The sequence below is a fragment of the Dacryopinax primogenitus genome (genome assembly GCF_000292625.1).
Source record: "Dacryopinax primogenitus strain DJM-731 SS1 chromosome Unknown DACRYscaffold_19, whole genome shotgun sequence".
In the NCBI taxonomy this organism is placed as follows: Eukaryota; Fungi; Basidiomycota; class Dacrymycetes; order Dacrymycetales; family Dacrymycetaceae; genus Dacryopinax; species Dacryopinax primogenitus.
This window is the reverse complement of record NW_024467216.1, coordinates 580584-605638: the sequence shown is the minus strand read 5'-3', so window position 1 is coordinate 605638 and position 25055 is coordinate 580584. Positions and strand designations below refer to the sequence as shown.

The 25055-nt window shown below is 54.1% G+C and overlaps 11 protein-coding genes across 11 annotated transcripts; 7 read left to right on the top strand and 4 right to left on the bottom strand.

Moving 5' to 3' along the window:
- Positions 1 to 445: 445 nt before the first annotated feature.
- On the top strand, positions 446 to 3235 carry DACRYDRAFT_110928 (uncharacterized protein; the record flags this gene model as incomplete). Its single annotated transcript, XM_040769146.1, has 2 exons — positions 446 to 684; positions 730 to 3235. 2 exons carry the CDS (start codon positions 446 to 448, stop codon positions 3233 to 3235), a joined length of 2745 nt encoding a protein of 914 aa, XP_040625383.1.
- A 305-nt stretch (positions 3236 to 3540) lies between these two features.
- DACRYDRAFT_24523 (Fibrillarin) lies at positions 3541 to 4841 on the bottom strand. The gene is made up of 5 exons (XM_040773712.1): positions 4766 to 4841; positions 4590 to 4709; positions 4130 to 4539; positions 3996 to 4080; positions 3541 to 3947 (listed from the first exon to the last, which is right to left on the bottom strand). The coding sequence occupies exons 1-5, from the start codon at positions 4773 to 4775 to the stop codon at positions 3628 to 3630; spliced, it is 945 nt and encodes a 314-aa protein (XP_040625382.1). The 5' UTR covers positions 4776 to 4841; the 3' UTR covers positions 3541 to 3627.
- A 1615-nt stretch (positions 4842 to 6456) lies between these two features.
- DACRYDRAFT_101928 (cysteine proteinase) lies at positions 6457 to 9510 on the top strand. The gene is made up of 6 exons (XM_040767597.1): positions 6457 to 8027; positions 8079 to 8185; positions 8235 to 8439; positions 8490 to 8894; positions 8944 to 9211; positions 9266 to 9510. The coding sequence occupies exons 1-6, from the start codon at positions 6597 to 6599 to the stop codon at positions 9445 to 9447; spliced, it is 2598 nt and encodes an 865-aa protein (XP_040625381.1). The 5' UTR covers positions 6457 to 6596; the 3' UTR covers positions 9448 to 9510.
- A 103-nt stretch (positions 9511 to 9613) lies between these two features.
- Positions 9614 to 11787, bottom strand: DACRYDRAFT_24522 (carboxypeptidase S). The gene is made up of 4 exons (XM_040773711.1): positions 11237 to 11787; positions 11084 to 11187; positions 10911 to 11027; positions 9614 to 10858 (listed from the first exon to the last, which is right to left on the bottom strand). The coding sequence occupies exons 1-4, from the start codon at positions 11662 to 11664 to the stop codon at positions 9681 to 9683; spliced, it is 1827 nt and encodes a 608-aa protein (XP_040625380.1). The 5' UTR covers positions 11665 to 11787; the 3' UTR covers positions 9614 to 9680.
- A 107-nt stretch (positions 11788 to 11894) lies between these two features.
- DACRYDRAFT_118744 (kinase-like protein) lies at positions 11895 to 13562 on the bottom strand (the record flags this gene model as incomplete). The annotated part of the gene is made up of 5 exons (XM_040770651.1): positions 13245 to 13562; positions 12878 to 13191; positions 12573 to 12830; positions 12373 to 12518; positions 11895 to 12323 (listed from the first exon to the last, which is right to left on the bottom strand). Exons 1-5 carry the CDS (start codon positions 13469 to 13471, stop codon positions 11895 to 11897), a joined length of 1374 nt encoding a protein of 457 aa, XP_040625379.1. The 5' UTR covers positions 13472 to 13562.
- A 192-nt stretch (positions 13563 to 13754) lies between these two features.
- DACRYDRAFT_18097 (rab-protein geranylgeranyltransferase) lies at positions 13755 to 15008 on the top strand (the record flags this gene model as incomplete). Its single annotated transcript, XM_040771332.1, has 6 exons — positions 13755 to 13760; positions 13811 to 13921; positions 13972 to 14326; positions 14380 to 14580; positions 14636 to 14719; positions 14770 to 15008. 6 exons carry the CDS (start codon positions 13755 to 13757, stop codon positions 15006 to 15008), a joined length of 996 nt encoding a protein of 331 aa, XP_040625378.1.
- Positions 15009 to 15463: 455 nt separating this feature from the next.
- DACRYDRAFT_24519 (DEAD-domain-containing protein) lies at positions 15464 to 17321 on the bottom strand. The gene is made up of 4 exons (XM_040773710.1): positions 17232 to 17321; positions 17108 to 17173; positions 16974 to 17027; positions 15464 to 16912 (listed from the first exon to the last, which is right to left on the bottom strand). Exons 1-4 carry the CDS (start codon positions 17237 to 17239, stop codon positions 15847 to 15849), a joined length of 1194 nt encoding a protein of 397 aa, XP_040625377.1. The 5' UTR covers positions 17240 to 17321; the 3' UTR covers positions 15464 to 15846.
- A 316-nt stretch (positions 17322 to 17637) lies between these two features.
- DACRYDRAFT_118741 (uncharacterized protein) lies at positions 17638 to 20348 on the top strand (the record flags this gene model as incomplete). The annotated part of the gene is made up of 2 exons (XM_040770650.1): positions 17638 to 18614; positions 18678 to 20348. The coding sequence occupies 2 exons, from the start codon at positions 17638 to 17640 to the stop codon at positions 20158 to 20160; spliced, it is 2460 nt and encodes an 819-aa protein (XP_040625376.1). The 3' UTR covers positions 20161 to 20348.
- Positions 20349 to 20511: 163 nt separating this feature from the next.
- Positions 20512 to 21458, top strand: DACRYDRAFT_24516 (uncharacterized protein). Its single transcript, XM_040773709.1, has 3 exons — positions 20512 to 20632; positions 20684 to 21130; positions 21207 to 21458. The coding sequence occupies exons 2-3, from the start codon at positions 20711 to 20713 to the stop codon at positions 21357 to 21359; spliced, it is 573 nt and encodes a 190-aa protein (XP_040625375.1). The 5' UTR covers positions 20512 to 20632; positions 20684 to 20710; the 3' UTR covers positions 21360 to 21458.
- A 332-nt stretch (positions 21459 to 21790) lies between these two features.
- Positions 21791 to 22983, top strand: DACRYDRAFT_118739 (alpha/beta-hydrolase; the record flags this gene model as incomplete). Its single annotated transcript, XM_040770649.1, has 4 exons — positions 21791 to 21938; positions 21991 to 22216; positions 22269 to 22687; positions 22737 to 22983. 4 exons carry the CDS (start codon positions 21791 to 21793, stop codon positions 22922 to 22924), a joined length of 981 nt encoding a protein of 326 aa, XP_040625374.1. The 3' UTR covers positions 22925 to 22983.
- Positions 22984 to 23762: 779 nt separating this feature from the next.
- DACRYDRAFT_57350 (uncharacterized protein) lies at positions 23763 to 25023 on the top strand (the record flags this gene model as incomplete). The annotated part of the gene is made up of 2 exons (XM_040775432.1): positions 23763 to 24185; positions 24238 to 25023. 2 exons carry the CDS (start codon positions 23763 to 23765, stop codon positions 25021 to 25023), a joined length of 1209 nt encoding a protein of 402 aa, XP_040625463.1.
- Positions 25024 to 25055: the final 32 nt, after the last annotated feature.

The window sequence follows — 25055 nt, the reverse complement described above, 5'->3', positions numbered from 1 at the left end:
GAAGGAGGGGGGGGGAGAAAGGGGTGAGCGGTGGGAGGAGGGAGGATGGGGGGGACGTACTGACTGTCGTACCGGCTAGAGCGGTCATCTGCGCGAATGGTTAGCAGGCTTTGACTGGGGACAAGGGTTGACGTACTTGTTCAGCAGATGTTGCTGGCATTTTGGTTCTATTCTGTGGTAGAATGGGAGAAGGGAGAGGTGAGGTGAGGAGAGTGTATGCGTCGTCGTCGTCGTCGTTGACAGTGGCAAGTCAGGTGAAATCGCGAGCTTGCGCGTCCCTGAATGATTATGTAATGCTATTACCTAATATGGTGCATATGATGGCCCGATGATGCAAAGTTGAACCATATGCGACAACCAAATGGATGACTGATACTATGATACACTCACATTCTCATCCTCCTCTTCACCGCTTCCAGTCCTCGCAATACAGCAACAGCACCCAATGACCTCCCCTCAGGTAACGCTCAATCCCTCATTCTCAGCTCTCGGGCCATTCCCTCAGCACGCAAGGGAACAACATTTCCTTTCCCCGGCATTCCCTTTTCCTGCTTCTCGACCTCCGCTGTACTCGGAGATTGGAAGAGGGAGATGGACCTCTGCCCTGGCTGATGGGGGGGAAGTAGGCTGGAGCAGCGTCTGGCTAGAAGAAGGGGAATTGGCACTTAGCTATCCTCAAGTCAGGTGCGTCAACACTTGCGATTGGAAAGAACTAGCTGATGTGAGAAGGTGGAAAGAACTTCGCTCAACTGCGGGTTGGGCAGCGTTGCAACATCATTCTCTGCTGCATACGACCCTTTCCCTCCCCGCACTCTCAAGTTCCTACACACTAGAACTCCGGGTCACGCAAGCGTCGTTCTTCTGCCTCCTCCCGCGCGAGAGGAACCACACAGACACAGACAGCGTAGAATGGCATCATGCGAACATATACGCCCTGGCGCACTACCCGCCTAGTCCTTTCCCCCTCCTCCCTTCCCCAGCAAGGGAGTACGACCTATACATCTCCGCAGACTACGAGATCCGGCTATTTGGCGACCCACATGCAAGTACTGCCGGGGACGTACCAGTGACGCGGATAGGCGTCTCTGCCGTTCTGAAGGAATTGACCCAGGGCCCGCAGGCGTGGGGGGAGGAAGACGTCGTCCCTGATGTGGTTGGTGGGTGGGCGTTAGGGCACGCGTTCGGCCTGGGGCTGAGAGGGGGGGCGGAGCGTGTGAGGCTCCTCCGTGTGAGCTTAACTGACTGCCCAGGGCTGCAGCTACAGCTATCCCCCAAGGAAGAAAGGTGGACGCTCTCCCCGCTGCAAGTACGCGTGCTGCCCGTTCCCTTCCTGCAGATCTCTTCTCTGCCACCCTCGGTCCATGAGCTGGAGTTCGACCTCCATTTCTCTTCCTCAGGGGAAGGGGAAGGGGGAGAGTACACGTACACCATCCGCCGTTCACTCCCTCTCCGGCACCGGAGGGCTTGGTGGGAACATACATCGCACGAGCCTTTGCTGGCAACCTACTTCCTCTCCGGGCATCCTCAGGCGTTCCTCGCTCTCCCGCCTCTCCACCCTCACCCTCACCCCCAGCCCCACCCCCAGCCCCCGCTCCTCCTAGCACTGCACGGCGCCGGCGTCTCCCTCTCATCTCCCTTCTGGCCCGCAGCCCTAGATCGCCAAGCGCACAGCTGGGCCTTATTCCCTTCAGGCGGCACGGAATGGGGCTTAGACTGGCACGGGCCCTCGGCACAAGATGTTTGGGGTTGTGCAGGTTCCTTCCGTTCGCTCCTCTCTCCCTCAACTTCCACTTCCACTTCTGCTCCTCGTCAGTGGGCAACCTACGCCCCCGGGGAGAAGACAGTATTGATAGGCCACTCAAATGGCGGTCAAGGCGTTTGGTACCTCAGCTCGCGATACCCCGACCTAGTCCGCTCCTCCCTCCCGGCCTCAGCCTGGCTCACACCAGCACACTACGTCCCCCTGACCTTTTCCCGCTCTGCGCACTTCCTCGATCCCTTCCTCCGGGGAATCCTGGACTCAGCCCTAATGGGCGAGGGGAACGACCTCTTTCTCTCTAACTTGCTTGGGTCCAATGTGCTCGCTCTCCATGGAGGGGGGGACGAGAATGTCCCCGTGTGGATGACACGGAAGGCTGTTGGGCTCGCTAAATCCTGGGGCGCCAAAAGAGTCGAATATGACGAAATAGAGCGAAAAGGACATTGGTGGGACGAGGTATTCCGTTCCCCTCGCGCAAGGGCATTCCTTGATCAGGCACTCAACCCCCATCGGGAGGCTAGGGAGGTTCCGGAGAAATGGACACTTACGGTTCAGGACCCATTTGAGGCGGGGGGGATGTTCAACTGGTCGATTGATGAGCTCCTTCTCCCTGGTAGGCTGGGGAGGCTTTCTGTCCACCGGGCGCAGGGGGAGGGCGAGGTGCAGGTGCGCACGACGAATGTGCATGCGTTTTCTGTTGGGGAGCTGGGTGGCCCACCGGGCAAGAAGCTGCAGGTGAGGGTAGATGGCCAGCTGCTCCCTTCTTCACAGGGGAAGTGGGTGCTTACCTCCTCCGGCTGGGCAGCTGCAGCCAGCGCAGTCAACGCAGTCAACCCTCTCCCCCTTCCCCCAGTCCCTGCAGGCCCAATATCCTCGATCCTCACTTCCCAAGGACCTATCACGCTTGTCCTCCCCCGCTCCCCCTCCCGATCCCGCTCTGGGCACGCGTCTGTTGCGGCTAGGTTGGCGAGAGCAGTGTTCCTTTATCTGAGGATTGACGTGCAGATCGTGTTTGATGATGAAGTGCTGGGACTGGCCGGCGACGAGGGTCGAACCGATGGGGAGAGGGGAGAGGTGCAAGGGTTGGAGAAATTGGGAAAAGGGAACTTGATCCTCCTCGGTGGGTGGGAGAACCTCCTTACCCGCCGTCTCCTGCAAGCCAACAAGTCGTTCACATTCGAAGGAGGACATCTGCACCTCTCGGGGCACACCTTCTCTTCCCCCGGGCTGGGGGTGCTTTTCCTCCTCCCCCACCCTCGCCCTCACCCCACCTCTTCTTCCTTGGCGCTAGTGCTCACCGGCACCGACCCCTCAGGCCTAGAACGCGCACTCCGCGCTTTTCCACTCAGGACGGGCGTGCCGGTTACTCAGTGGATGGTACTGGGTGACGAAGGGGACTGGCAGGGTTTGGGAGGGGTCAGGGCGGCGGGGTGGTGGGATCGGAGTTGGGGCGTTGGGGGGGGATGGTTTGCTTGAGTTTGTTTGAGTTTGACAGTTGGATGTAAATCGGGAATGGGAAGGGAATGGGAAACAGTTAGATACCGGGAAATGTAGATATTTGAAATGAAATACCGATGAATCGGTTCGATGTTGGAGGATGGTGGGGCTCGCCTGACGAGACCGTTTCACCCCGCCGCTTCGAGAGCCGTTAATGTTCAAAAGAGGTGCCTTTGGACGTAGTCTGGTTCCCTTCCCTCCTGCTTGTTTTTGACCTTGAGATAGTTACTCTTAACGGACCCCTCTGTAAGAAGTTTGACGCGCTGCTGTAATTGTCATATACGAACGCTAATGCCATTTCTGGAAGGCAACAATACAGATGCGAAACAAGATTACACAGAAAATATGTATCCTAGGAGAAAAGCAGCTGCCTACATATGGCGCACATATTCCGCAACGACAATCGCGTGATCACGTTCGTACGGTTCCAGTGTCAGCTGTTCCTTCGGCTTGAACTTCTCCTTTTGCAGCTTCTTTACTTCGCTCGCGAAGACGACTTCTGCAGGCTGGGTAGAGTCGATGCAGTTTGCCTTGATGGAGATGACAGCGTGGCCGTGGTTTTTGAGGAAGGAGTGGGCGTTGAGCGCGACGATACGTGCTTGGTCGGGTTGGGCAACGTCGGCGAAGATGACGTCAACCATGGAAAGGAGAAGGCGGTAGCGTTGTGGTTGCCGAGCATCCTCGATGATTGCTAGGAAGAGGTGAGATGACGGAGGAAGGGAGTTTGGGGAAGACTTACGAATAACATTCGTCCGCTTCTTCGCCATTGTGATCAGGTCACGCCCTGAACGAGGTGAGAACTCGACGGCGTAGACAACACCAGTCTGGCGTTGAAGTAAGACTATGAATCATACTATCGCGGGTCTTACGTACCGGTCCAACAACATCGGCAACATGACTGACACTGGTTCCGCTCGCAGCACCGAGGTACAACACCTTCGCGCCAGGCTTTATCCAGATATTATCCAAACCACCGAGAACACCAGCGGCGAGTTTAGAACGGAACGGGTTCCAGACACGGTACTCGATCTTCTGAGACTCGCCTTCATCGTTCTTTGACTCGACAGAAATTCGTTTCTCGCCGTAGACGGCTTCACCCGGCGTCAGGTTCTTGGTTACTAGCATCTGCTCTTTTGAAGACTTGGCAATGAAGATGCCTCCATGGACGTGCGGCTCGATCGTCACGTTGGAGCCTCCCCTCCCACCGCCACGCCCGCCTCTGGCACCACCACGACCACCCCGGCCGCCGCGAGGGGCCCCTCGGGATGCACCCCGTGGGGCAACTAAGTTGGTCTGAGAACCGCCATCGTAGGATAATGAGAGAGATACCTACCTCCACCACGACCTCCCCTCATGCCACCGCGACCGCCTCCACGCCCACCGCCCCTGCCGCCACGATCTCCCCCACCTCGACCACCTCGACCACCAAAACCTCCCCTACCACCTGGTGCGCCTGAAAAAAAAGCAACCTCAGCATGCATTCAATACCTTTCAACAAATTTTACGCACCAAAAGCCATTGGATGTAGTAATGAATGGGACTTTTAAGCAACAGAAAAGACAATTAGCTGTGGGAGGACCAATTCGAGCGCTGAAAAAGTGACGGCTCTGAATTTTGGGGAGGTAATTCCTCCGATGACCCCTTTCGGGCGCATTTTGCCTACCATGACCTCGGGCGCAAATCCCTGAAATGACCCCAAATGCCGCCCCTAAGTAACCAAATAAGGAAAGCAGTGGCTGTGGCAATAGAAGCACGTGTCTCCGGCGAATCCAACGATGCGTTTTGTGAATGTTTTGCTATCAGAACAGACCTTTTTCAAAAGACAAGCTGATTGGCATTGTGTATGGTATCTATTATTTTCAAGAACTGCTGCAAAATTCATTGCCTTGCCGTAAAAGTGCGGTGTTTCCTCACCTATGTTTACGATGGTGAAATTCGGTGAATTATTATACGAGGCATCCATGCAGAATTAATGTATATACTGTAACATAACTAATGAAAAAACAAGACAAAGCTTGCGAATTAATTGTCGGAATATCTAATAATTAATAGCGACCCCCCCGTGGCGGTGTAGACAAGCGCACGTGGCATTTGGCGGGTGCTAGACGCGGATGTCGGACCTTGACAGAAATTAGTACATTTTGTATTAGAGTAGTAATACAACTATCCTATATCCTATATAGTGAAGCAAATATGAAGAAGCCGGGGACAAAACCACACGCAAAAAGCACGTGGTTCACGTGGCACCACGTGCGGGGGAAGTAAATCCGGACCCTAGGTCCAAAATTGGAAGTGGAACTAAATCTGCTTCCACTGCGGCAGTGCGGGTCCCTAGGAGGCTGAGGGTTACTTAACCCTGGCCCTTTTTAAACCCTACCTCTAACCCATATCCCCAAATATTCAACATATAATATATTAAATACATGCATGCAAGGTATAGCATGCATGAGGTATATTGACTACAGAGCTACATAGACTGAACAAAAGACTTACAACCCTAACCAAATAGGTATTCTACCCTGGACCTTCACTATATAAAGCACTCACAGAAACAGGACACAGGAGATGGGAGATGGGAGATGGGACCCGTGGTTGCTTAGGGCAGGCCTTGGGGTCATTTCAGGGATTTGCACCCAAGGGGTCATCGTAGGCAAAATGCGGAATTACCTCGAATTTTGGGTCGAGTGCCTCGGAGGCAAATAATTTCTGGCGCTTCTGCATCGCCACTTGCATTCAGGGTGGTGGCACGTGACATGAAGAATTCTTAGCCTGGGTCGCTGTCAGAAGAGCTCTAACATGGTGTTGTTAAATTGTTTTGTCAACAGGATGGGCATCGGTTCGAATCCCGAAGGGAAGCCATTTGTAAACAGCCGGATTTCCGAGTGGAGGTTGATGTCCGCGTGGAACGTATCTCGATGCGGTCTAGAACCTTTCTGGGAGGGTTTCTTCGGGTATTACATAGCCAAAGAACTGGTATCTGCATTGTAAATCCCTCGAAGTTCATTCTTGTGATTCCTACTGTTAAATATAAAGTGCGGTGGAGAATATAAACCCGAATTACAAGCCGAAGAGTCCGACTTGACGTGGGTTGTTTAGGGCCGGATAGCGGGAGCTAAATTTCGGGTTCTGGCGCCAAGTTTCGGAAAGTGTATCGCTCAGCTCAGACGACGTCGACCACAGCTCGGACGACGACGACGAAGACAAGGACGACAACAGTGACCAACGTCAACAAACAAAACGGTGCGTTTATAGCCTTTGTGAACACCACGCTGGCGAGAAAGAAGAAGCGGCGACATCATTTGTCATTCGAGTCGCCCAAAACTCGCACAAGATCAGCACGATGCATCCAGCAGGCCCCTCATCGTCGCCCCCGCGACCGTACGCAATGCCGCCTTACCCACCTCAACATCCAGGACCATACCACGACTATGGTGCATATCAGCAACAACAACCTCAGCAACTCCCAATGTATCCCCCGCAGTTTATACCCCCATACCAGATGATGTGGCCACATCCACCTCCACCTCACGCATGTCAACATTTCCCTCCCCAGTATCCCCAGCTTCCACCACAGCCGCCCCATGGTCGTCCGTACCAGCCAAGAGGGCAAGGTGGATACAGGGGCGGAAGGGGTAGAAGACCAAATGGCGCACATATGGGCCCTCCCTTCGTACCCCGTGGCATGATGCCAATGCTAACCAGCCCCGTTGGACCGACTCCCGCCCAACCTCCCATATCTGTCGGTGCACTTCCTCCCCCTCCAATGACGATGCCCTCCGGACCTGTTGGCGCATTCTATCAGCCAATACCCACACCGCCATCGCCGCCGGAATCGCTTCTCCCACCCACACCCCAACCTGAGTCCTCCTCTTCGCCGTCTCCCCAGTCCGGATCTACGGTGCATACAACAACCCCGACCTCTCCTATTTCTGTGCCCGAGATTGCACCCTCCCCCAATCGCACCCCAAAAGCCACACCACCTACGATTGCGAGCGTTCTCCAAGCACTTCCAGATGCCGGTGTCATGGTTCATATCGCACGTTATCGGCCAACGGTCGATACCGCCGGCATCATCACCATCGCGCGGCACTTGACTCAGCGCGAGTCCTTCCCGAAGATGATGTTGGATAACGCCGTCATTGACAATACGCCGCGTCCCAAGATTAGTGCTGCCCTGAAACCCAGACGGCCTGTGCCAACCAGTGTCGTCGTTACCCCTGCCCCGACGACGCCCTCCTCGGTTCAGGTATCGCTTACCTCTGCTGCGGTGTCTTCCCTCCCTACCACGCCCGGGACAACCACCGTGAAAACTCCTTCAGTCATTTCCACGTCTTCCGCGCAAGCCCCACCGTCTGTCACGGAAACTCAGCCTACCGTCACGGAAACCCGCGAGGAGACGCCGAAGCCTGCTCCAGCACCTAAACCTAAACCATCCTCATGGGCTGGCCTATTCCGCCCATCAGGCACCCCGTCCACGGCCGCTACGGCTCCCGCCATTAAAGGTGCAGGGATCCATGCGCATGAAACGTCAAACGTCCCGACGGTTATAACCCTCCCTAGCTCTCCGATAATATTCACCCAGGCAGACTCTGTGGTTACCCGGGAAGAACCCGTTAGGCGTCGTCCGGCAGCTAAAGTCGATTTAGAGCGGCTCGTGGCTGATGGCACGGGCATCTTGGACGAGGTTTTGAAGCAAGGCGAAAATTGGCGCGCAGCGCTTACGGTGCCTATGGGATTATGGAATACTGGTAATCTATGTTTTGCGAACTGTGTAAGTTTACTATGTCCTTCCTACGCTTTGTGGCTCACCCAGTTTGTGTAGATTCTACAAACGCTCGTTTACTGCGGACCATTCTATGAACTTGTCACGGAGATTGGTCAGCGGATAGGTGGTGCCGTCGGCGGACGGACGCCTTTCCTAGACGCTATGTATGCTACTTGTATATTCCAAATGTCTTAACGCTGATCTTTCTTCCAGGGTTCTCTTCCTCAGGCAAATCCCCATTACGACAAGTCCCGATCCGTGGAAAGCTCGTCTTGATGAAGTCGACTTCCCTGGCTTGGGCGGACCAGCCAGTGAAGCCGCGAAAATGGAGGTGATCAAGCAAAAAGAGTCGCAAGGCATGGTGCCCGACTATGTCTATAATGGTCTTTCCGACTATCCGAAATCCAAGCAGATCTTGGTTAGTACTTTCCGTAGTTGGCCGTCACTGATGTACTGACTTCGTTACAGAAGGGCGGGCAGGAAGATGTGGATGAATTCTTCTGCTTCCTTCTTGATGTGCTCGAGGAAGAGCTCCTCACGGTGCTTAAAATTTTCAGCGCTAATCCAACTCCTGCTTCTGCGTCATCCACCCAGGCCTCATTCGGGGGCAAGAAACTCACACCAGGCAAGCCCGACGACGAGTTCGAGGTGAGACGTCCAGTCAGCCCTGGCACCGCAGCCCGCGGCGCTGAGGACGGCGAGTGGACCGAAGTCGGCAAGCGGAACAAGAAGGTTGTATCGCGTTCTATTCTCGCGGCGGAAACTGCCATTACCAAGTTGTTCTGCCTCAAGACCCGCACTGTGGATAGGCGTCCTGGTGCTAAGGATGCGGTGCTTATCGAACCCCAGCAAAGGCTGTCTCTCAGTGTTATCGTAAGCTGTTTCTTTTCGTCTTGTTACTCTTGTGCTAATTCTATTGCAGGATGAGAAGATTACCAACATTGAGCAGGCTTTGCATGCATTTGCGTCCGTCGAAACCATGGAAGGAACTAACCTTAGCCGTCAAGTCATGCTGGATACTCTACCACCAGTCCTTGTCCTCCAATTACAGCGTTGGGGACCTAGACGGAACGGCAGATGGGAGAAGACTGAGAAAGAAATCGCCATCACTCAAATCCTTGAGATTCCCAATGAGGCACTAAGTCCTGCGCGTCGGAGCGCAATTTTACCCAAGTACCGGCTCTTTGCAGGTAGGTTGGAATGTTCTTAGAAAACGTTCAGTGTCCTGATGAATTTTGTGGTAGTCTTGTATCACGATGGTCTCTCTGCACAGCAAGGCCATTATACGCTGGACGTTTTGCGTCAGGACTGCTCCGAGTGGATCCACTATGACAACGAACAAATATCTCTGGCGTCACCGCCAGGGGAGGAGAAGCTGCGTGATGGTAGGGTCGCATATATGCTCTACTACCTCCGCATCGTGTGATCAGTTTACATATCATTTTGCCATGGACGTTGAGTCCACACTGTTGTACGTGTATCGATACCCAAGATAATTGGCTGCATGCAACCCTCAATGTACAATTTTCATGCTTTAGTCAGCGGTGATTTCCTTCGAAGTGTCCAGTCTAGGTTAGATCGTTGATACATTGCGCAATGAATAAAAATGGATTCAATATCATTTCTTCAACCTCTCAGAACACAAAAGTAAATGAACCTTTACAGGTTCGCTTCATCGACATTCATAGCCAGCGTAGTGAAGAACTCTATGGCAGCCATGAAGTTCTCAATTCCCATCGCCTCGTTGACCGTATGGAAGCCATTGCCAATACCCTCCGGCCTATTGTGCGCATATCGGAAGATGTGTGGGGTTAGGCCCCAGTAATGGCGTGTGTCAGTGTTTCCGCTCATGATGCCGGGAGCCATGTTGATCTCAGTAGATATTTGCTCGCCGCTCTCCAGCTTGGCGCGACGAATTGAAGCGGGGAGCCCATCGTTATGCGCATAGACGGTCTTGATTGTCCCACCGAGCACGTTCCAAACGGCACCTTCGACTGGGGACACCGGAGCTGGTTCAAGCGCAGTCCCAAATGTGTCTGAGAGGACGAGCGAGCCCGCCTTCGGCGCATCATCGGAATCTGCAGAGACAACAGCGCCGAAACCCTCCATGGAGAGATTCCACTGAGCTGCTTGGGGCCCGAGGAGTTCCACGAGGTGGTCTTGAACAACTGCAAGCGAGTCAGAGACGCTGACACGGTGGTTGATGACGGCATAAGCCTGCTCAGGAAGTGCGTTGCTCTTGACTCCACCGTGAATCAGATCAACCGCCTGGGTGGTAGACATCAGGCTTGGACCGATCGGCAAGACAGCAACGCCAGCGGGGAGTTCGTGCATCGCCCATTCACCGAGCTTTTCAAGAGCATTGTCGCTCTTCTGGCTGGCCCTGATCAGATGACGCGCTTTCTTGGGAAGTTCGGGGGAATACTCGGCAATGCATTGAAGGGTGGAGTAGAACGGGTTTGAGCGAGTAAGCCTAGGCGGGATTGGGTTCGCTTCAACACTCGTAACAAGGGACGACAGGATACCGATGCCCGTGTGTTTAGGCGGTGTTGAGGAGTGGCCGCCCTTGGTTTTCACTGCGAGGCGCGCATCGATAGCGCCCTTCTCTCCGACACCCGGTGCAGCGTACATTGCACCCATGATTTCACTGTAACCGGCACCCTCGTCGATGAGCATGGCCATACTGTTTTCGCCATACGTTTCCAAGAGAAAGTTGCCGATCGACGCTGCCCCGCGCATGCCCGATACTTCCTCGTCGAAACCGAAGGCTAGCAAGACAGTTCGCTTGGGTACGAAGCCTTTCTTCAGAAGTGTCTCCATGGCAATCATGATGGCCACTGGCAGAAGCCGTCAGAGAATGCCTTCCCATGCGAGATGCTGGATACCTACTGAGACCACCTTTATCGTCACAACTACCCCTTCCCCAAATCCATTCGCCATCGAAATAGCCCGAAAATGGCGGGTGAGTCCACTGATCATAAGTTTGTGGTTCAACCGGCACCACATCTAGAAAGGTATATGATTGATACTGGGGAACACTTCTTAATCAAGAAAGAACATACCTTGATGACCCGTAAGCATCAGGGGTTTGAGGCTACCGTCGCTCCCCTTCCAAGTGTAGACGAGTCCCCAGGTGTTCACGGTCTCTTTTTTGAAAGTGGCATGCCTGGTCAAACGCATCAGGAACACATCTTCTCTAACGTGACTGCCCATACACATTGGGGAATGCGCCTTCCAACCACGCATGGAACGCACCGAACTTCTCCCAGCGATCGTCCTCCCCCACCTCCCCCAGGCCATCATACATCTCCGTAGGAATCCTCACGCTAGCACCCAACAGTTCGGCACTCTTATTAACAAACACAGGGTCTGCAAACTGTTCATACAGCGCATTCAACAACGCTTCGTTGCTCGGTTTGAGAGCGCCAGACTGGGCGCACACCGAGACGGCAGACTTCGTGCATCCAAAGGTCGGAATCGACAGAGGGCGCGTAGCCGGATACAGGTATCCGCAGAGGATGTACCCGACAGTGAAGCAAACCGCCGCGAGTTTCGCATACTGCCAGAGAAGTGATCGCTTCGGGGCAGACGTAATCCCAGTTGCAGAGGGAAGTAAGTCACCCTTCTCATTCAGATTGTCCATGTTCAGGACAAGTGAAATGGGGGAAGGAAGGTGAGGGCTTGCAATCTCTGGATGCTAGTCCCTCCCATTTGTATCGGGTCGCAATTACCGAGGTAGGTGGGGAAGAAGGCAGGATGTGAAGCCTATCGGGTTCCTTCCGGGGTTGAGTCATGGAAACAATCGCGATTGGGTGAGACAGAAAAGGTGCGTCGATATCTCCGACAAATTATCCGGTCACGTAAATAACGTAATCACGCACTTTCCCACTGCCCCTTCCCTGCTGTCCCCCTGAGCATCTTTGTTGAGGGCGTCAGCTCTAGAATTCCGTCATTACCTTCCTTCTCTGCCCCAGAGCCGTATACAAGCCACTCGTCCCGCAGGACCTCGGATGCCGCCGCACGTTGTGACGGTTCAAGGACCAACAGCTTCTGAACAAGTGCGAGTGCGGGATCGACATCGGCTTCGGGAACACGGTGCAACGGATCTGCGAGCATATCGGCACGCAGTTGTGACCAGGTGTTCTCCCCCATGAGACATTTGATCGCGGACTCATCTAAGTGGACATGCCGACCACGCCATTCCTCCGGTATTTGCCCCTCAGCCAAACCACACATCATGCACCAAATCTCATCCTTGGACCTTCCCGGAAAGGGCCGGAAGCAAAGCAGTAGTTCGAAGAGCTGCGGAAGGGTCCGTGAGTGGGTGCCTAGATAATGGTTCCGGGCATACCGTGCAACCAAGTGCCCACAGATCAGCGCGGACTCCGAAGGTGAAGTCAACTTCACTCATGACAAAGTCGCCCAGCAAAATCTCGGGTGAGAGAGCCACGAGGGCGCGCATGTTTGGTTCTGGAATTGGCTGGCCAGTTCCATATGCTGGCCCCATGTATGAGAGACGCCTTCTGTAGGACACGGGCAACACAAGCTTACATTCTCCAAGATCCATGATTTGCAATTGTAAATCTTCCATACCGCCTTCCTCAATCAGAGGGATCAGGCGATGTGCCATCTGGGGGTCAATCCCGAATGGTTGATCGACCGTGTATTTTGGCATTAACGCAGGTGGATACTTCAAACAGTCGCGTGGAACGACCGGTGTCAGGCGGAGGAGGAGATGTGCTAGGACACGTTCAGCGGGTATCGTATCCATTGCGCGTATGTGGATGCCTAAGTTTGCACGGTGTAGGTCTAAGTTTCACCTTAGTAACTTGAGCAAGGTTACCCTTCGAGCGCACCTCCGTGAACGATGCCATGTGCATGCAGGTAGGATAGCCCTTGTACGAGCTGCAAACCGAATCTCCGCCTAGTCTTCATACTCCACCGCAGGTCCAAGTCTTTCATCGCGAAGCAGAGGTTGAAGACAAGAACATCATGCTCGCCGTTCGGTCCATGTAGCTTGAAAAAATCTAATAGTCGAACGACGTTCCGTGAGCCTGGGTGGGCTGCATCTCGGTGGTGCTGAGCCAAAGACAACAGAATAGAAATCTCATTATCCAGGCCGTGCCCGCTGCAGTTGGAGCTGAGGATCTTTATTGCAACCCCACGCTTACTAAGCAAATAAATGTTGGCGTTTGACTCACGGAAAATGAATGGAGAAAGTACTTCTCGCTCGCCATGTCTTCTGCAAGCCATACCGTTGCCTGCCCCCCGTAGCCAAGCTTGTGGAGGATGCGGTATCTTGGTCCATCGCCACCAGGAAGTACAGAAAGCACATCGCCAAGGTGGACGGGGTGGAAACCACCGGGGCCGTACCTACTGAGGTCCTCGGCATACTCGGACGGCACACAGTAGAAGTCCCCGAGCGGGGCATATCCAGGCCGATCTCCCATTAGGCTCACGAGGTGAAAGCAACGGTATAAAGATGAAGTTATAGAGCAAGTTATCCAGCGCGGTCATGCCAGGCAGCCAGCCGTGGTTGTCTTTATAGGTCTACCCGGTGCCACATGGTGGTAGGCACCTAGGAACGGTCCAGTAGGGGGATGAACATGAGGCGTGCACGAACGGTCCCCATATCAGCGATGGACCCTAAACGCGTAGGACGCATCGGTCAGCGGTGAGCCCGGCCGCAGCGTACAGCTTGCTATCTCTATTGTGCTAGTCTGATTCTCAGAGATGTCAGTAAGTACTCAGTAGAACCCGGGAATGGACCCCGCTGATGAAACGAACAGCATGGAGTAAAGAGGGCCAGGGAGAGCGCTGATGTGGTTGCTGCTCGACGCGAGAAGGAGCGCTCAAAGCTGAATGCATACCTTGAGCTGACTGACGACGTGCTCGCTAGAGTAAGTTGTGCTTCACAGTGAGGTCAAATGTCCTTTACATATCTCTATAGAAACGAGCATCGGCTTTCACACAAGAATCCTTTGACCTCACAACCAAACTCCTCGGTCTCAATCCCGAGCTTTACAGTATCTGGAACTATCGACGGCTGATCCTCCTAAACGGTCTCTTTCCCAATCTTTCACCAGAGGGAATATTCACACTCCTCCAATCCGAATTGAACTTCACGACCGGTGCACTGAAGGTTCACCCGAAGGTGTACTGGATCTGGAATCACAGAAGATGGTGCCTTGCAAACGTCCCGCCGGGTCCAGACGGCGCTCCTGTCGAGAAGAGTTGGAAGCGACAGATGTGGACAAGAGAGCTCTTCATAGACGAGAGGATGCTGGAGGCTGATGCGAGAAACTGTGCGTTATATGCGCATGTCTGCTCGAACATGGACGTTGACTGCTCACATCAGTTCATGCGTGGAACTACCGACGAAACATATTGGCGTCCGACCCCGGACTACGGACATTGCAAGATGAACTCACTTACACAAAGAAGAAGATCGAAGCCAGTTTTTCGAATTTCAGCGCATGGCACCAACGATCGAAGGTCTACACAGCGCTCTGGGAAGAAGGTTCTTCGGCGGAGGATGTCCGGAAGGTGAAGGACACTGGTGCGTCATAGTGCGGTCGTGCCACGTATGAGCTTGTTTCTGATCAGAGTAACAGAATTTGAATTTGTGCAGCAAGCACTGTACACAGATCCGGGAGATCAGAGCGCATGGCTGTATCATCGCTGGCTCATTGGTAATGGTATGTTACCGATCTCGCCGATGCTTCTTCCGTGGCTCATCCGATATCAGGAGAAGACCTTCCTGTTCTTAAACGCGAGATCGCCGCGATCGAAGAGCTTCTGTCCGTCGAACCTGACAGCAAATGGTGTCTTGAGACACTGGTGCACTATAAGCGATTGTTGACGTCCCGATCTCACATGGACGAGACAGAACTCGCCGCATTGAAGAAAGAAACTAATGTGATGCTGGAAAAGCTCCAGGGCATCGATCCGAAGCGAAGGATAAGATATCAGGAGCTTGGTATGTGATCTGGTCAGAGAATAGAACAGGACTTACGCTTGCCTAGCTCTCTGATCAGGCAGTGGCGACCTTGTACCCAGTCCAGTAGAGTTCGTGCAAGCTTTCAGACGAAACCCGGGAATGTGTTTTGTACTAATACATGTGTTGACGCGGATGGATATAGTTTTGAGGCAGTGAATGATCGAGCTTTCGTAGCATGCAAGACAGTGTTGGCTATCGCCCGAAGTGTACTTATAAGGCATTGTCATTGACCGCAGTCACGACAGCACCTTAAGACTGCCGAGGTGGTCTCATTAGGGTTGAACAGTTCAGTTGAATCGCATATCGACATGCACACTGCCCCACAAAAGACTGCAGAGTTTCGCTTGAACCACAGATCTATTGGACCACGGCTATGCATAGACATACGTACACACAGGGGCACGGATTCAATCGAAGAGGAGAATGAAACACGAAAAGCTGAGGTACTTGCAGATGAACACAAACAGCAGAAAGGGGCGAAGGAGAGTAAATGGAATGGAAAAGAGAAAATCACATTCGTCAACATTCGTTGCAGTATCATACGTCACGTCTTGTTACGTCAGCGGTGCGAGGAGAAACACAGGATGGGAGAACCAAAGTAGGTCAGAGCAGAGCAGATGTCGGAGAGCAGCGATGCCGTCGGGGTTTTGCGCAGGCTGAGAATGGACGGGGCGAGGGATACGGCAAGGGCGGAATACGAGTGTGAGTGAGACGATGAGACAGTAGAAGGAGTGCGGGCTATCGGTCGATCGAGTTCCGAGTCGGCCGAAACGGGTACTTTTGGGCGGTCGGGCGGGTAGGCAGAAGGATGTAGCAACGAGGCGCTCAGATGAGGTCGGCGACGTTCAATGGCATCTCGTCGATCTGGGTGTTATAGAACTGCTCGATGTCGCGGAGCATGCGCACATCCTCAGTGGTGACGAAGTTGATCGCAACACCCTTGCGGCCGAAACGGCCACCACGACCAATCCGATGGATGTAGTTCTCGCGATTGGTGGGGAGATCGTAGTTGATGACGAGTGAGACCTGCTGGACATCGATACCACGGGCGAGGAGATCGGTGGTGATGAGCACACGGGAAGAGCCGGAACGGAACTCCTTCATGAGCACCTCGCGCTGCTTCTGCTCCATGTCACCATGCATGGCACTGACGGTGAACTCGCGCTTGTGGAGCTGCTCGGTCAGCCAGTCAACCTTGCGCCGGGTGTTGCAGAAGATGACGGCTTGCGTGATCGTCACGGTCTCGTACAGATCGCACAGTGTGTCAAGCTTCCACTCCTCCTTCTCGACGGCGATGTAGAACTGCTTGATACCTTCCAGGGTAAGTTCATCGCGCTTGACGAGGATGCGCACGGGGTCACGCATGAACTTCTTGGTCACCTCGAGCACGTCGGATGGCATCGTCGCGGAGAGTAGGACCACCTGGGTTTCCTGAGGAAGAAGCTGGAAGACCTCGTAGATCTGCTCCCGGAAACCACGGGCAAGCATCTCATCAGCCTCGTCAAGGCAAAAGATCCTAATATTGTCGGTCCTGAGCGCGCGGCGGTTGATCATGTCGTAGACACGGCCGGGGGTTCCGACCACGACATGTACACCTTCCTGCAGCTTCCCCATATCCTCGCGCACGTTTGTGCCCCCGATGCAAGCGTGGCATTCGATGTTCATGTAGTCACCAAGGGCAATGACGACCTTCTGAATCTGCTGGGCAAGCTCTCGCGTAGGGGCAAGGATGAGCGCCTGGGTGGCCTTGACCGACAGATCCAGTCGCTGCAGGATGGAAATGCTGAAGGTCGCCGTCTTTCCGGTACCCGACTGTGCCTGTGCAATAACATCGTGACCCTTGATCACGGGGACGATGGCACGCTGCTGGATGGCAGAGGGGCGCTCGAAACTGCAACACAGCCAGCCGCATCAGGGCGCGTTTCACGTAAGATACCAATACATATACATACCCATAGGCGTAGACACCACGCAGAAGCTCAGGCTTGAGTTCCATGTTGTCGAAACTATTTCACGAAAGTCAGCATCAGCGCCTCCACTTGGCCGGCAGGGGCCGGGACTACTAGATCAGCGACCCAGCACGTACTTGTCGACGACCTGGTCCCAGTTGGACTCAATCTCCTCCGCCTGGACATCCTGCAATTGTTCGGTACTGCGGTGGTTTGTTAGCATGTTTGTTCCATGGGTGCATAGAACAGGAAACAACATACGAAGCCATGTTAAGATTTGCTGTTTGTTTATGAAACGCGAGTTGTCGACGTGGTTATAACGGTCGACAATGCCCGCGAAATTGGTTGTTCGTAATGTTATAAAACTACACAGAAGCGTTCAATGAATCGCTTGTGCAGAGTGGTAGGTGGTGGTGGTGGTAGATGGGCAAGTAATGATGACTATAATTTTTCGGGCAGTGATGGGACATGCGGTATAGGCGAGGAATTTGAGTGTGGCTGTGCTCGGAACCGGGAAGAAGTATCTCCGTGGGAAAGTGGTCAGCTTGAGTCAAAGGAAGTCAGATGTATGCGCTAATTGGTTGGTCTGCTTCTTACTTGCTGCTCGCTGTCCTCAACGACGATGCCATTCGGCTGATACCACCACCACCACAACAACACCTAGACAATGCCGTCCAAGTCGACCCCAGCATCTGGCACGGCGACGCTCTCATCTATCCTGGCAGCGCGTTCACCGCCTCCTGGTCTCGCTTCTCCTAACCCAGATGCCGACGAAGACATTGATGACGGAGACAGCGCAGTTTGTCATATATGCGCTAATGCGATTACCTACATCTCCTTATCTCCTTGCTTGCATACTACCTGCCATACTTGTGCTCTCCGTCTTCGCGCCCTATACAAGTCACAGTCCTGCACAGTCTGCAAACAGCCTCAACCGCGCCTGTTGTTCCTCCTTCCCTCTACCCTCCCCAACCCTGGTAGCTTAGGCGTCACCACTCAGGAAGATAGAGAGAAAGTCTTCGACGATTTTCTCGCAAAGTGCCCCTTCAGCGATGAACAGCAGTCGACCGCTTTTCAGTCTCTTCCAATCAAGCAGGCCACTCTTCAGCTTTTGCGATTCAATTGTCCATTCTCCTCCCTTCATTCGCTTACTGAGCCTGGGTCTTCCCCTCCCCGTGGCGCACCTCCAACTCCATGCTCGTTTGTCGCTTCACGTGGCTTCATTGAGCTCGCTCGGCATACCCGAGAGCAGCACGGAAGGCTATTGTGCGAACTCTGCGTGAAGAGCAAGAAGATATTTGCGCATGAGCATGTACTGTACACGCCAAGGCAGCTCGTGGTGCACCTGCCAAATTTGTCGACAGTACCGATCGACATGCAGCGAGGGCGCGGGCGACGCGGGCGAGGAAGAGGGCGTGGCGGCTTATCCAGAGGTGCCGGTCCTGCCGCGACAAGGGATGTTGATATGGACAATGGTGCGGACGGGGAGGCCGAAGAAGAAGAAGAAGACATGGTCGAATGGAGCCATCCAATGTGCGCTTTCTGCCGAGAATGTTTCGCATCCAGCGACGAACTGTATGCACATCTGAAAGAAAAACATGAAGAGTGCTTTATATGTCGCAATGCAGGGGAGCGGGATGTCTAGTAGGTTCCGCTTACATTCAGCCTTTTTGTCGAACTAACAGTACATCCTTCACCCCTTTGCAGCTTCCTTAATTATGAATCTCTCCAAAGGCACTTTCAAAGCGCGCACTACCCCTGTCCACACCCCAACTGCATCAGCCAGCACTTCGTTGTCTTCCCCAGCGATATGGATCTGAAGGCGCACTATGTCGAAACGCACGGAGGTGAGATGAGCCAACGTGAGTTACGGGAGATGCGCGAGCTAGTAAACATGTTCGACTCTGTACCTGGAGCGTCAAGCGTGTCAACTTCCTCGAATGCGGGACAAGGGAGAGGGGGTAGGAGAGGAAGGTTTGGCGCTCAGCTGACTACCGCTGGCCTGGATGGGATGGGCACTCCGGCTCAGGAAGACTCTGATCAGGCGAGGGAAGCGCTCGAACGCCAGCCCTTGACGGACGCTCAGGTAACTGCGTGGCAAGCGCTCCTCAACCCGCTCCCCGTCCTACCGCCCACTCAATTGCTCGCACTCCGCTCCTCCTTGCTTGCATGGCTTTCTCATCAGCAAAGTGCCAAAGACCTCCTCACCATTCTTATTTCCCTCCTTCACAATCCCACGTCGCCCACCCTCTCCCGTGCTGGCGACCCAGACGAACTGGTAATCAAAGCGCTCCAAGGGTTGGCGAACCGAGGCAAACTGGGAACAGACGAGGAACAGGAACTGAGAACCGCTATCAACGGGTTCAGGGCAGAGAGGGCCGGCGCCTTCCCCAGCCTTAGCAGGGATTCTGGCTTCAGTGCCGTCGCGAGCGGAAGGGGGATTGCTGTTCCACTTCCACTTGGAGGCGGTGGCCGAGCGGGACCAGCAAGCACCGGCAGGAGAGGCGCACCGCACAGGACGGTTTGGGACCGTGTCGAGAGTGCGGCACAGCGTACTGTGCCTCCCCCAGTGGCCCTCTCTGCTGTGCCAGGAAGGCAGCAAACATCTGCGCAGGCTTTCCCTGCCCTCTCCGCCTCACTGGCCGCACCGGCACCGCGCCGACCTGGAGCGACTGCTTGGTCGGCGTCTGCCTCCGGCTCAAGTTCGGCTTCACCCCGCCCAGCTCCTGCGCCGCCTCCTCCACCAAGTGTCCAGGCACACTCCATTCCCGCTCGCTCTTTCACTACGACGCCGTCCTCCGTTCCCAACACGCCTAGCGCAACGCCCCGCCGCCCACCTCCGCAGGCGGACGGCCGCCAGTTCCCGGGTTTGCCAACGAGGGAAGTTATCAAGGTGCCACTAGGAGCAAAGGGGGGAAACAGCAGTTTGAGGAATATTTTGGGGCAGCAGGACTCGAGCAGTAGTTGGGGAAAGCCGGCGGGAGGGAGTAGTTGGGGCAGGCCTTTGGGAAGCGGGAGTGGTCCGAGCAGTCCTACGGAGGCGACGGCGCCGGACGGGATGGAGGATGGCGTGGCCTCAGGGGGAGGGAATGCACCGGCTGCCGCTGGAGCAAATACAAACGGAGGTGGGAAGAAGAAACGCAAGGGAAAGGAGACGCTTTTTACCCTTGGAAGCTTCCCGACTGCATAGTCTCGTTGTGTCCCTCAAACACCTGGAAGGTGAACCTGTCCCACAAATTAGGTTTGTGAGCTGGTTCTGCAGTGAGTTCCTGACCGCTTCGCCCAGTTGTATCCTCAGGATGAGATACTGCGTATGGCGAAGCTAGAGCTGTGATTGTTTATTGGTTACATCGATGTTGTAATGAATAATAGAACAGGATTGATGGGCTTCATCTGTTGACAGGTTCGGCGTTTTGCACGTCGGAGTTAGGGTTCGTTGTTTCCCTTTTTCTTTGACCAGAGTTCAGCTGTCGAATGGTAATCGTGCGCCTGCTATCAAAAGTCGATTATCATATAAAACCCCTCTCTGCTTGCTAATAAGACTTGTCTGGCAAGAAAGAAGTTATTTCTGCTGTGAGGAAACACTTCGAGGGCTGTTTGTTATCACAAATCGCCTCTGGGCTCACTGTTCCGCTTCTGCACTTGGACCACCACGAGCCTTCGTTCGCAATTTTGCTTTATTTTAAAGGATTGTCACTGACTTCGTTTGACAGTGACTAAAAAGGAAACTAGAAGCGAAAATGGTTCTTCCTCCAGTCTTCCTCTGCCCTCGCGTCTTCGTCCGACCCACAACATGCCCCCTCCGAGCCCTCTCACCTACCTTCCGCGCCCTCTCTACCGCCCCTTCACCGAGCGCCGACCAACCTACACCTCCTCCCATCCTCTCAGGTGATTCTGGTCGTCCGACTGCGCCAAAACCCACCGAGCCGCCTATCTCTATAGAGCACCACGACGCGCTTCCCTCCTCTCTCGCCGATTCGGAGGCTCCCCGGGTAAAGAAATACGATTCTGCGAAGTACAAGGCGAAGGATGAACATAGGGGCGTGAACTATGGGTATTATATTATGCGCACGGCCAGGGGTGGGGAACCGGTGTATGAGGATATAGTGAGGAATGGGAGGAAGAGGACGCTCATTCGCCTAGTGAAGGGTGACTCGAAGGTATGTTCTGCTCTCCCGCCTCCGTTGTATCACCACGGGAGGTCTGTATCCTCTGACCGAACTGAACGTTGGGCAGAAACTGCAGCAAGATCTGATGGAGACGTTGTTCAAGCCTCTGGGCGTGACGGAAGAGACGCTGCTCAGCCGGGTGAGGATGCCCGGACATGTGGAGTTCAGAGGGCATTGGAGGCCGCATGTCGTTGGGTGGATGAGGGAGAGAGGGTTTTGATGCGGCAAGTTGGGTCTCGACACGCTGGAGTTGGACAAGGGCAGTTGGTTTTGCAGTTGGTTTTGTGCTCGACTGGAAATTGTTGCTCAGAGAGAACTGCTCAATGCAATATCACAACATCTGACAAATCCATCCCCAAATCCCGTCCCAAGTTGGAGGGTTTGGCCCGAGATCCCCGCCGACATGTCAACTCCTTGATCAATATCCGCATAGTGTACATGCTAAAGTTTCTGTCTTGTTCCATCTGTGAACAGTACAAAACCACCAACTATCAATACCGGAATAACAGATCTTCCCGATCAGGGATCCGCCTGACTTGCTAGCCTTGTTCATTCATTACACATCCATGTTGGGCTCAACATTTAACGCTATACAAGCAGGGCAGTGACATGCGTCGACATTGCTCATAAACGTCGTCACACGCACCCGCGATGGCACTGGACTGGAAGACAGCGACGCTTGCTCCTGTACCTGGAGAGGAGAGCATCCATCTAAGGTACTTTGATACCGGCGTTCCTGAGGGCGTGAGCGAGCCATACACGACTATCATCGCCATCCACGGATTCTCCTCGAATGCTGGTGGGTCTGTCTTTTGAACAAGACCGTCTTCGCCGCTGATTTGTGATTACAGGCGCATGGGCGAACTCTGCCTCGATCTTCGCCAAAACCGGGTTCAGGTTCATAGCGCACAACAGGCGGGGATACGAGGGCTCTAGCGAGTATTATGAAGGACCAGTGAAGGATGCCGTAGGGCGGTACATGCTCGACCTTGCTGGGTTTGTACGGTTTGCGGTTGACGAGCTGGACATCCCCTCGAAGGACGCGAGAGGAAGAGGCGGCATCGTCCTGATGGGATGGTGAGCACTTACACACGTCAGCGATTGGCTGATTGATTGACGGCAACGGTAGGTCAAAAGGCACGGCGAGCGTCATGACGTTGCTCTCTCTCCTGGCCTCTCCTCAAGACCCGCCCATTTCACTGCCAAAGGGGCTCGACCTCTCTCCTTACCTCTCCGTCCTGTACACCCATCTCAGACATCTGATCCTCTTCGAGCCTCCTGGGGAGACGATCGGCCTTCCTTACACGCCAGACTACGCCGCCGTCATCCATTCCTCCAAGCCTTTCCTTCAGGCCTTCCCAGAATGGCTCATCCCTACCGTTCCGGAGGAGAAACGGCATTTGTTGGGCAAGAGCACGGATGTCAAGAACGCGTTGAAGGACTTTCCTGTATGGCTCGCGGAGAGGACTGACGAAAAGGAGTGTGCGAGGGTCGCCGAGGTTGGACTGAGGCATGTCCCGAAGGAGTTTGGGGTGGGGCTCGTCTGGTGTAGGTCTTTTTCCTGTGTTTTTGTCATGTTTGGCTAAGCGTCATATAGGCGAGACGAGCATCCAATGGTGTCGCGATACCGGTGCATGGATCGCGGAGCGTCTAGGCGACCAGCCCAACACGCTTGTTAAAACCATCCTCGGCGGGCATCATTTCTACAACATGACCGATTCTGAGGAGTTTGTGGAGACTATTGCGGGGTTGATCAAAGAATTGGATACGCGTGTGTACGGGTAGTATCGGATCTCTTCATCAGAGGTCTGTTTGTTTGTCGAGTGATCTGGGCTGATAGTTCCACGAGTGCACTGATCTCTGAATCAAATGCTTGTAGATGTCCCTTGTGAGGTACCTCCTTCTGCCGGCCCGAGGTTGACAAAGTGACCTCAAACGCCTTGACATCATGCACGCAAGACAAGAATATGGTGGAAGTACCTAACATCTCTTCAAGGCGGGTATGGCGGCCCGCTCGGTCTATCAATCAGACGAAGCTGAATGTTCCAAAGCCAAATGTTCAGCATCGAGCATTGTAGACGAGTTGCTTCTATTTTCATCTGAGCCGCATGCATGTTATGTATGCCTAACCCCATTCCTTTCATCTCCGTGCGGCGTCCCTATGTTCAATACACAGAAAATCTCGTGGCAAATTCTCATCGAGGTCGCTCCCCATGGGGAAGGGGTCCCGTGCGCCGGATTCCAACGCGTGAATGTCCTTCCCGTCCCTCATCGCGTGCCAAAGAAGTCTGATGTTGTTCTTCCCTTTCTTCCGACATTGAACACTGTACTCTGGCAAGATCCTCTTCAGCCTATATCCGTCCTCGCGAAAACGTTTGAATCGTTGGATAGACGTAACGAATCTCTGGCTAAATTGCCTTTTGTATCTTGCTGCCCGAGAAGTCTTGAGCACGGACTGACAAATGCACCGTTTTCGAACGTTTGCGGTTTACTTTCCCCGAGAGATGAGGAGAAGAAGATGCCCAACCTGGCAGCTCCTATCTCGAAGGAACTGTACTTAAGGGCAAGTTTTCAGGTCGAATCATAACACCTCGCTGGTGTCCAACGCGCGATTATATCGGTCATGATTTCGCTGGCGGTGTCCATTCTGCTTCTCGCCTCTTCTGTGGCTGCGGTGCCAGCTGCCGAGCGTGCCGTCTGTAGCACGCCGACGTATGTTCCATACAACAACGACAAGCTCCCGAACCCGTTCCTCTTCGACAATGGTCAACCGGTGCGGACGTTTTCTGACTGGGACTGTCGTCGTTCCCAGATTGCATCGTTGATTCAAGGCTACGAAGCTGGTTCACTGCCCGGAAGGCCCCAGGTTGTCAAGTCCGCTTTCTCCAGGCAGGGTACCAATGCCAACTTCACCGTCACTGCTGGGTCTTCGTCAAACACAATCTCCTGGGTGAATACTATCACATACCCGAACACCACTGCGCCGCAAGGCGGATGGCCAGTCGTCATCGCTTACGATGGATTGAGTATCCCCGTCCCTCCTGGGGTACGTTCCAGAACTCGACAGCATTGGGAATGATACTCATCCCAAACTGCAGGTCGCAGTCTTGACATACCCCAACTCCCTCATCGGCCAACAGAACAGCAGCCCCGCTAGTCGTGGGGTTGGGTTGTTCTACAACCTGTACGGCAATGTCACCGCTAGCGCTATGACTGCCTGGGTATGGGGTGTGAGCCGTATTATCGACGCGCTTGAGGAAAACGACTCTGCCAATCTCAACCTTGCGAAGATCGCAGTGACGGGTTGTTCTCGTGACGGCAAGGGGGCGCTAATGGCAGGTGCATTCGAGCCTCGCATTGCCTTGACGATTCCTCAGGAGTCCGGCTCCGGAGGCGACACTTGCTGGCGCTTATCCAAGTACGAACAGGACAGTGGCGACGTCGTCCAGCAAGCGACCGAGATTGTGATGGAGAACGTTTGGTTCTCTACCAACTTTAACAACTACGTCTACAACATCAGCCTGCTCCCGTACGATCACCACATGCTGGCTGCACTTGTCGCACCTCGCGGTCTTATTTCGTACGAGAACACCGATTACGAATGGCTCAGCCCACTGTCTGGGTACGGCTGCATGACCGCCGCCCACACAGTCTACGAAGCGTTGGGCATCCCCGAGTATCACGGTTTCGTTCAGGTTGGCAACCATAGCCACTGTTACTTCCCGCCCACTTTGGAAGATTCGTTGTTTGCCTTCTTCGACAAGTTCCTGCTTGACCAGCCCAACACGAACACGAATTACTTCTCCACTAACGGGGTGTTCAACGGAACCGTGTGGGATCCAAGCTACTGGATTAATTGGTCGACTCCTACTTTCTTTTGGTAAGCCAGTTTCCCGCAGTCATCAGCGAAGTCCCA